This window comes from Vigna radiata, chromosome 5, assembly GCF_000741045.1.
Source record: "Vigna radiata var. radiata cultivar VC1973A chromosome 5, Vradiata_ver6, whole genome shotgun sequence".
Classification (NCBI taxonomy): Eukaryota; Viridiplantae; Streptophyta; class Magnoliopsida; order Fabales; family Fabaceae; genus Vigna; species Vigna radiata.
Window position 1 is genome coordinate 30,920,577 of NC_028355.1, and position 10,486 is coordinate 30,931,062.

The window sequence follows — 10,486 nt, forward strand, 5'->3', positions numbered from 1 at the left end:
TTATTTATATATATATATATATATATATATATATATATATATATATAATATATATAATAATAATAAGCATAATGATAAAAATAGTAACATCCAATTTTAATGGTATAAAATTATTAAAATAAAATATTACATATATGATGATAACAAACCTACAAAAGATAAGATTTATACTGATAAAACCATCTACTTCACTTTCATCTTTCATTGGAACAACTGAGAAGACTATCTCTCTAAGCTCATACCATTTAGGTGATCATCGCAAAAAAGAAAATAATATATAGATAGACAACACACAAGCAAGAACAAGCTAGAACACAAACAATTAATGATATATTTGAACATTTTAAACATTATACACATGATACACGTATCACACCAACTAAACAAACACTTATGCATGATAATATTTTGACTGGACTGTCTAGACTTAGAATGAATGTTGAGCTATGATGAGTTGTGCACTTGTGGTGGTCTCTACTGCTTTGCAAGTAAATTCCAATAGGTTTCACCCTACCACACTCATAAGGTTAGTCCATTATCACTCATTTTGGATCATACTGGAAGCACCCAAGACTATGACCTCTTGCTACTCTCACCACATGTGTCAAACCTCTATACTTGAGAATGTATGATGATTAAAGTATTAGGATAACTCCCAAGATTAAGCTACTTGCATTCGTTCTAACAACACTTGAAACCATACCAAGAAGTTCCACCTTGGAACTAATCTTCACAACTTTGAATTCACTTGATAATTTATAGACATTTCTTTTCACTTTTACATAGTATACCAATACATAAAACTACTGATCATACATTAAAGAACTAGAAATACCCTTACAAGTCATTAAAACACACAATAATACAAGTTTTCTTCATGGCAGCTTGATACCCACATTAGGCAAGGAAAATGGCTTGAAAACTGTCACCAACAATTCCAAAAGGGTCCAAAACCCCTAAAACAAACTAAAGAATGTCCAAAAATGATATCCAGAACCTAGAATTTGAGATTTCCAAAACTTGAAAACCCAAAACGGGTGTAGTGATGCTCAGTGGGCGCTCAGGCAAGTTCCTCTCGCAAAAAGGACGCCTAAAGGGTGCGTAGGGGCACCTGGGCGTGATCTTGTCGGAAAAAGGATGCTCAAGGAGCGCTTGGGGGGCACCCAATACTGCACCAGGTTCTAAAACTCTCCTATTTTGAATTTGGTGACCCTCTGCACAAGTTTAAATGATTCCTAAACACTCTTAGACACCGAGAAACATCTAAAAAACAAACCTCTAACTTGAATTGACCACTACAAACCTAAAACTGACCATTCTAGACTACCTAAACTCACTTCTAAAACTTCCTACACCAATTTCAACAAACTAAAGACCTAAACAAGTCCTAAATGACTCAAACACAAACCTTAAACTCTCCAATTCAGTTCCAACTCCTTACATCAAAATTTCACTAACCAAACTTCTAATTTGCACTCAACATCACTCAAACACTAACCATTGACCACCCTTTTTGGGTCTAGCTCAATTTCCACCCAAAACATACTTTTACTAGATCTTAATTGACCCCACAACAGACCTCAAAAACTAGATTCACCAAACCAACCTTTTTCTCACCAACTTGACAATTAAAAACTCCATTTTTAGCTACTAAAAAAAATATAACTTTGACCATTCCTCTCTTCACAAACATTTCAGTCAACTACAAACATCAATACAATTCCATGGCATTAATTTAATGATAATATTAACAACCATACTTCACCATATCAAATTTCGACCATAACATAGCAAAACATACATTCCATAACGCATATCTCATAAACATTGAAATTATTATTCTACCAAGTTAATACACATACAACAACCAAACTTACAAAATAATATCAATTTAGACATAGACATTTAGTTTCCCTTACCTACTAAAACTCCAACTGGCTCTAGAGAACCCTATTATGTTCCCTCAGCTTAAAGAGATCAAACAATAGCTACAGATCACGAAAACATGATCATGGTATACCATTAGAACCACTGATCAGTAGAGAACCTAAGAGAAAGCTCAAACCATACATGCGACAGAGAGAAACCTCACATGCATTGAAGAGCATGAAACTAGAGAAAAGGATCGAAAAGTGACTTACTCTAATTGAGAAACTGATCAGACAAACTTGAAGATCTCACTGCAAGAATCACATAGATGGTCTTCGATATTCAAACAGTTAAACAGGGTGCAATAACCCTTTGAGAAAAGGTAGAAAACTCTAGAAAAATAGTTTATAAAGAGATGATACATTTTAAAATGATAAAACTTGTTTATAACAAAACTATTTATAATAAAATCATTTAATATTAAAATATTTGAGTTTCACTATTTTTAAATTATCACTACTTCTAAAATATCATTTTCTGAAATTTTAAAAAATACTCTTATATTTTATAATAAAAATAACAAGTTATTTTAAAATATGTTTAAATTGATAAATAATTATTTTAGTTTTTAAATATATGAATAGATAAATTTGAATATAGGAATGAAGCATCATGAAATTATACTTAAAAAGAAAATACAATTTAGTTCTTAATCATTACATCTTAAGAAATTTCACAAATTCTAAGAGAAACCATGTTCCAATTTTTAGATGCTAAAAACCAAATCACAATCTTTGTTCTTTTAACAAGAAAATTAAGACTCATTTACATATCAAAATTAAATGAAATAAAGCACTTTAGTAGATAAGTTCTAGACTTTTAGTACTTGAAAGAAGGTTGCTGAATTTTGGTAGAAGAATAATTAAGGATGGTAGCTCAACTACACGTGTATAAAAAGTTAGAAGATGCGTGTAAAATATTATTATTAGCAGAAGTTCAGCTTTTGAAACATTTGGACGGTGACTATAGGCGACTTTACTTTGCAACCAGGTAACTTGCATTGCTGAATTAGTATATTCTTAACCAATTATTTAACACACCAATATAAAAAGTCAAATGTTTATCGTATTATATATATATATATATATATATATATATATATATATATATATATAAATGAATAAATATATATATACATTATTCACTTATTTACTTTTATGCTGAAATTTATTTAAAGTAAGTTAGACCTTATCAAGATTTACCTAAATTTTATTACATATTAAAAGCTTATTACATTTATATATTATAAATAATAACAAAACATATTTTAAATAAACCAAAATCAAATGTATACTGTTATAACTTATAATTGTTGATTTTTTTTTTCATATATTAACAATTTGACTAAAATATTAATTATTGTCTTTTATGCATTTAATAATAAATTATATTTAATTGTTACAACTAATTAACTAAAATAATTTAAAACCATTCATGCTATACAATTTATAAAATCCTTACACTAAATTACTCTGTGTTTTATATGTAATAAAACATTTACTGCACTTGTTTGTATAATTTAAAAGTACATCAATATTTAAAATCCAATAGTTATGATTTGACCCAGTTTTTGTTACTCAGAAAAAATATTAATAAAATGTGTTGCATTATTATTTTAATTAAAATAATATATACTATATTTACTTTATATATAGTGTTATTTAACCATTTTTAATCAAACTGCTGCAATGCATTACTTCACTATTTATAATAAGAATATAGACAATTATTCTTTTCATCTACAAAAGAAATTTTACTTGTTACATATAAGAGTTTACTTCTTAATTGTATCCTAGTTAACTTAATAAAGAAAATTGTCTTAAAATATATAAATCTTAAAATTAATAGAAAAGTAAGTCATATTTTTAATTATAACATGTACTTCAAGTAAAGGTTATGAATATATTTTTCATGATAAATCAAGTCCAAAACCAAATTAAATTAGCAAATATGAAACATAAAAGTAGAGCATTATCCAACCAAAAAAATATAGTTTAGATACTCTAAAAATTAAGAGTTAAAAATGATTGTACAATCATTGTTGAGCTTCTCAAATATCATAAAACATTCAATATGGGATGTATACAATAATTAGATAAATATGTCTTATCACAATTCTTTAATTTGATTTATATTAAGTAATAAATTAGTTGAAACACACTCAAAATATGCTTACAAAATATTGTTACTACTTATAATTTATTTCTTGTGCTAAATATGCATGTCCTTATACCAATCAAAATTTATTTATGAAACTACTTATGTTCTTATATGACTAATAATCCAAAGAAAAATGAAAGAAGTCATTCATTATAGTTACATAATAAACACAAATGTATTTGCATTAAGTACAATAAACACAAATGTATTTCCATTAGGTGTAACTAGAAAACAAAAAAAAGAAAAAAAAAACATAAATGGCAATTATGAATATGGATACAAGTATTATATCTATTTTATGCAAAATATCAGTTAAGGAGAATTTATGTACAAGACATACAATTCTTTTTAAGTTACTAAAAACATAATTATAATTTACAACTTCTATTAAGGAGAATTTAACAATTAAATAGAAATTTCGGAGAAAATAAAATATTTATTACAAATTAACTTTAATATTTGAATGACGGATTGAAAACATAAATTTTTACACAACTTAGTATTCATAAGATTTAACAAACCATATATATACCCGGACTAATATTTTCTATTAACTGAAATGAAATTTAATCAATCATGATTTTGGTATGAATTTTTTCAGTACAAAGCCGCTTAAAGTAGAATTAATGTGATCCTTCATATGGTAATAATAAAAATGGTAAAAAAGAAGACATAATAAAAAAATAAAATGAATATAATTTTTCTCTCTTAAAAAATATATAATTGTGAATCTTGAATTGTTTTTAGTGAAACGTGTTTTATATCATTAATTGATACAAACATTATCATTAAACATTTACAATTGGTAAGCCTAAAATAAAGTAATATTTTTAAATAGTCATTATAAAAATTAATTAATTGAAATTATACATAGTAAGATATAAATTAATATGATTTAATATAGGCATAAAATGCTTTTAAACTTTGGATGAAAAATCTATTTATTATCTATATACGCATGAGCTATCTTATAAATAGAAAGGTGATCGATAATAAATTTTTTTTGTTATAATTATATTATTATGCATTTATATATATTTTAATTTTATTAGACAGTAAAAGACGAATATATATATATATATATATATATATATATATATATATATATATATATATAATATAATAAGAACATTTGACCCACTTCGTCCCAATTGTCCTTCTCTGCGTATTTGGATCTCTCTCTCTCTCTGCCTCTCCTCTGAGCTCAGATCCTCTGCACTGAACCCTTTCTGCTTCCCCTACACCTCCAGCTTCTTCTCCTTCTCGCTCACGCTTTTTTTTTTTATCTCCATTTCTCAATCTGGTTGATCGCTTCAATTTCTTGTTTCCTAGCTCAATTTTGAAGTTGGGGCTCGATCTTCGATCTGGGGTTTCGGGTTACCCTTTTGGTTGGGGAGTGAAGTTACCGACACGGTAGGTGGCCGGTGACGTTGCTTCGTTTTGGATCTGTTCCAAGGAAGAAAAGAAAAGGAAGGAACGAAGAAAGAAGATGCAGCAAGATCAGCTGAAGAAGGTTCTTTCTTTCTCCACTGTTGCCCCTTTTGTTTGCAGAGTTTGTTGTGGTATTGTGAGGTGACGTGGCACACGGTGGTGTTATAGAAATGGAAAATTGGAAACTGGGGTGATGGAAAATGGAAAATAAATATAAATTCTGGTCATGAAATGAAATTGTGAACCAAATGGTCATACAACGAGTGTGCTGAGGTGTTTGCTGTAAAAAAAATATCATTTTTGTTTTTGTTCTGGTTTCTAGATGTGAAGATGGGGTTTTTCTCCTCTGTGGTTGGTGGATCTTGCATGGTTTTAGTTTGGAGTGTGCAAATTTGGATGAGCATCACTGTTGAATTGGCTCGATTCTGCCGAATTTTGTTGATTAATGGTGGTTGTTGTGACTGAATCTTGCTCATTATTTTCAAGAAAATTTACATGTTTGGAGTCCATTTTGAGTACATGTATAATTAATATTCTTTTCTATAGTGATATCTTGGTAGTGATGGTTTGTGAAATAATAATTTTGGGACTGGATTGTGTATTTCTTTTTTTTGTAGATACGGATGAGTTTGTTAATTCGGTACATGTATATGTAGTTTGATTTTGTTCCTTCATAAATGTTTTTGTGTTATTCTGGTTCATTTCAACCAATACTTATTAGATGAATTGAGTGTAAGAATTTGTGTAATTTATTAATGCGCAGGATATCAAAGAGTTAGAGTTTTTCACTGAGTATGGGGATGCCAACCGATACAAGATTCTTGAAGTTGTTGGGAAGGGTAGCTATGGAGTTGTTTGTTCAGCAATTGATACACACACTGGGGGAAAGGTTGCAATAAAGAAGATTCATGATATTTTTGAACATATCTCTGATGCCATTAGAATCCTCAGGGAAGTCAAGTTGCTTAGACTTTTAAGACACCCTGATATTGTTGATATTAAGAGGATCATGTTACCGCCTTCAAAGAGGGAGTTTAAAGATATTTATGTTGTCTTTGAGCTCATGGAGTCTGATCTCCATCAGGTCATCAAAGCTAATGACGACTTGACCCGTGAGCACCATCAGTTTTTTCTTTATCAGATGCTACGTGCGTTGAAGTATATGCATACAGGTATTTGCGCTTTCATTGTGCGACATTGATATGCATTCTTTTCACACTGTTATATTTTCTTCAATAATTGCACCAAGTTTCTTCTAAATGATCTTATGTGTGGTTGCAGCTAATGTATATCACAGAGACCTTAAACCCAAGAATATCCTGGCAAATGCAAACTGCAAACTGAAAGTTTGTGATTTTGGTTTGGCTAGGGTTGCGTTTAATGATGCCCCAACAACAACATTTTGGACGGTACTGTTTGTTTTGATTTTAAACTTGGATTTTGAGCATATGGGAGTTATGACTGTTTCTGAACATTCAAAAGTAATATTTAATTTTCTCGTTATTTCTTCTGGTCCATATTGCAGGATTATGTTGCCACAAGATGGTACAGGGCCCCAGAACTATGTGGTTCCTTCTTTTCTAAGGTATATAATTTGGCCAAAATTTATGTAATATAGATCATTTAGAGGCATATATGCTTATTTTTAGCTGCAAGGCAGTATTATGATATTATTACAGAGACTTGTTTGAGTTAATAACAATTTTCTGGACATCATTATTGCATGCTGATCTTAACTGGATTTGTTTAATTTTTATTCAAGGGTTGTTCCCCTTTAAATTTGCATCTGAGGGAGAAAATGTAATTGCATTTTGTGGTTGGAGAGTAATGTAGAACTATGAAGTTGAGTATCATGCACATGTTGAATATCTAGTATGCAATATACATGTTAATAAATTGATGGAACATTTGGTTAGATTTTTCTAGAAAATATTTTTAGGACCTGAGTCCTGACACCTAGGTAGGCATGTAGAGGAGGTTAGTATTGGGCATTGCAAGGTTTGAAAGTTCGTACCATATATGTTACTAATATTTGCTGTTTATCATTTTAGTTTCCCAGAAAGGAGAAATTGGAAACATAGTTTGCTTGCATGGCTTGTAAAGGTGTTGCCATCATTTCTGTATGAAATGCTTTGTGTGTTTTATAGTAAACAGTAAAGCCTAGATTGTAATAATTCTTGTTCAGGAGGACTATTGATCTCTCCTGGAAGTTGATTTTATCTGTCCTTCAGGTAACTGTGTCAGTTTGTCTGTTTCTCTGAAGTGGTTTCGTTGGGATGTGTAATTACACTTCTTCTTTAGTATAATAATTTTCTTGGAATCTTTTTTGCAGTATACACCGGCAATTGATATATGGAGCATCGGATGCATTTTTGCAGAGGTGTTGACAGGAAAGCCACTATTTCCTGGAAAAAGTGTTGTGCATCAATTAGATTTGATTACCGATCTTCTTGGGACACCATCACCAGAAACTATTGCAGGAGTATGGACTTTTTTTTTTGTTTATCTTTGACATAATCTTATACATTTGGGCTTGCTGGTGTTACTTTCATGAAATACTATTTTAGAAACATCTGAGAGTTACTTTCAATTTGAATTTATGCAGGTCCGAAATGACAAGGCTAGGAAGTACTTGATGGAAATGCGGAAAAAATCTCCTGTGCCATTTGAACAGAAATTTCCAAATGCAGATCCATTGGCACTGCGTCTACTGCAAAGGCTTTTAGCATTTGATCCAAAGGATCGACCAACAGCTCAAGAGGTATCTATTTATTTACAATTCCGTATATTGTTTATTTCTTTTTTATCAGCGAAAGGAAAAATATGTGTTGATATAAATATATACAATACACAAGATACAACAGAAAAAAACATAGTAGTGGGTAGAACCATAATCTGTATTACAAAAGCTTCCTTATATTGTACCCCATTTAAGGTGAATATAGTGACATATATTCAGGTTCACTGTATTGAAAGTTAATTTTTTTTTATTCAATATAAATCTGAAAAAAATCATTATGCATCTATCTTTGGCAGGCACTATCCGATACATTCTTTAAGGGTTTGGCCAAAGTTGAGAGAGAACCGTCGTGTCAGCCAATTTCACGATTAGAATTCGAGTTTGAGAGGAGACGGGTGACAAAGGACGAAGTTAGGGAACTAATATATCGGGAAATACTGGAATATCATCCGCAGTTGCTTAAAGATTACATGAATGGAACTGAAGGCACTCACTTCCTTTACCCTAGGTTGGAGCTTACTCAGTGATTTTTCTTACTGATGTGCAACATAACATAATGCATACATTATATGCAATGCTTATTATTTACGGAGATATGTTATTTGCAGTGCAATAGATCAATTCAGAAAGCAATTTGCTTATCTTGAGGAAAATCATGGTAAAAGTGGTCCTGTGATTCCTCCAGAAAGGAAGCATGTCTCCCTTCCAAGGTAATAATGCTAACTTTTACTGACCATGCAATGCTTTGTAATTACTGTATTTAGTTTCTGGCTCTAAGTTTTCGTTCCCATGTTAAGTTTGTTACTTTTTTAGGTGAATACTTTGTGATGTATAATAATTTCCATTTAATTTGTGAAGGTCTACTGTTCACTCTAGTATAATTCCTCCTACTACACAGCCATCTTTTGCTTCATACGAGAGCAAGCAAATGGTGGCAGAGGCATCAAAGATTTCGAGATCAGTAGAATCAAATTCTGGAAGTCAGTTAAGGAGTTCGCGACCTCCACCAAGAGTGCCAGCAGGTATAAACTATATGATTAATGTGAAGCTACCTTATCTCTTATAATGAAACTAAACTAAATCATTAGAGACAAACATGAATAATACTACTAGCTAAGGAAAGCTCATAAATCCTTATAGCACTGTACCTCGAAGCTGATTTTGAACTAGATACTAATGTTTTTGTTTCCTTGCCACAGCCAAACCAGGTCGAATAGTAGGGCCTGTTCTGCACTATGACAATGGGAGAACCATAAAAGATGCTTATGACCAAAGGATCTTCTACCGAAACTCACTTCCTCATGCCGTCTCTCCACACTGTTTCCATAGGGTGCAACCAGCTAACACCAAAGCTACATCAGAAACATACAAAGATATTTCACAAGGCAAACATCAACTCTCATGCCAGCAGTGTAGCATGCCAGCCAGACCAGCTATTGATCTTAACACTAACCCATACTATCAACAGGGGAAGAGAGATCACTTAAATGATCCTGTTGGTTCCATTGATGCAAAACTGCTGCAGGCACAATCTCAATTTGGTGCAGTTGGGGCTGCAGCAGTAGCTGTTGCTGCTCATAGGCATTCAGGGAGCTTTCACTATGGATTGTCATAGGTTCTAAGGTTTAAGAGGGTCGCATACAATAACCTGTATGCTTTTTATGGCTAGGGTTGGAAGGAGGTTGATCAAAATTTTAGACGGGTTTAGATCTGGTAAGGTTTTCCACTTTTGCTTTCAGATTGCCATCATTGTAATTATATGTACATCATTTAATTGATTAATAAAAAAATTGATTGTTTCTCACTCCCTCCATGCAAAAATTATCTAAGAAAGAAAACTTAAAAATTGTAAATGAATTTCCCTCTTGATAATGTATGCTGAATAGGTGTTGGCAATGGAGTTTTAAAGAGTTATCTTCTTCTATACAATCTTGTGCTGTAAACAAGATATTTTTGTGAATTATTTTGCTTTGAAGCCAATTTTTGTGATTGCAGTTAAGATGTCCATGTTGCCACTTTTGAACATTAGCACTCATAAATCCCATGACATTTGAACTTCTAAAACCTCTAGTTTTTCTACTCTAGTATAATTCCTTCCAAGCTGGGTTTGTTAGCACTCTATCACATAACAGGAAAGTAAACAACAATAAAATAGATATTAAGACACTTTTCTGCCATTTGCATTACTTGCATCAGTTACAAATTTTCACATAATACTTATTACCA

At 31.2% G+C, this 10,486-nt stretch overlaps 1 protein-coding gene across 1 annotated transcript; it reads left to right on the top strand.

Moving 5' to 3' along the window:
• The first annotated feature begins 5,221 nt into the window (after positions 1–5,221).
• LOC106762279 (mitogen-activated protein kinase 19) lies at positions 5,222–10,064 on the top strand. The gene is made up of 10 exons (XM_014646093.2): positions 5,222–5,602; positions 6,284–6,692; positions 6,802–6,929; positions 7,046–7,105; positions 7,853–8,002; positions 8,126–8,281; positions 8,557–8,768; positions 8,869–8,970; positions 9,119–9,282; positions 9,460–10,064. Exons 1-10 carry the CDS (start codon positions 5,579–5,581, stop codon positions 9,873–9,875), a joined length of 1,821 nt encoding a protein of 606 aa, XP_014501579.1. The 5' UTR covers positions 5,222–5,578; the 3' UTR covers positions 9,876–10,064.
• Positions 10,065–10,486: the final 422 nt, after the last annotated feature.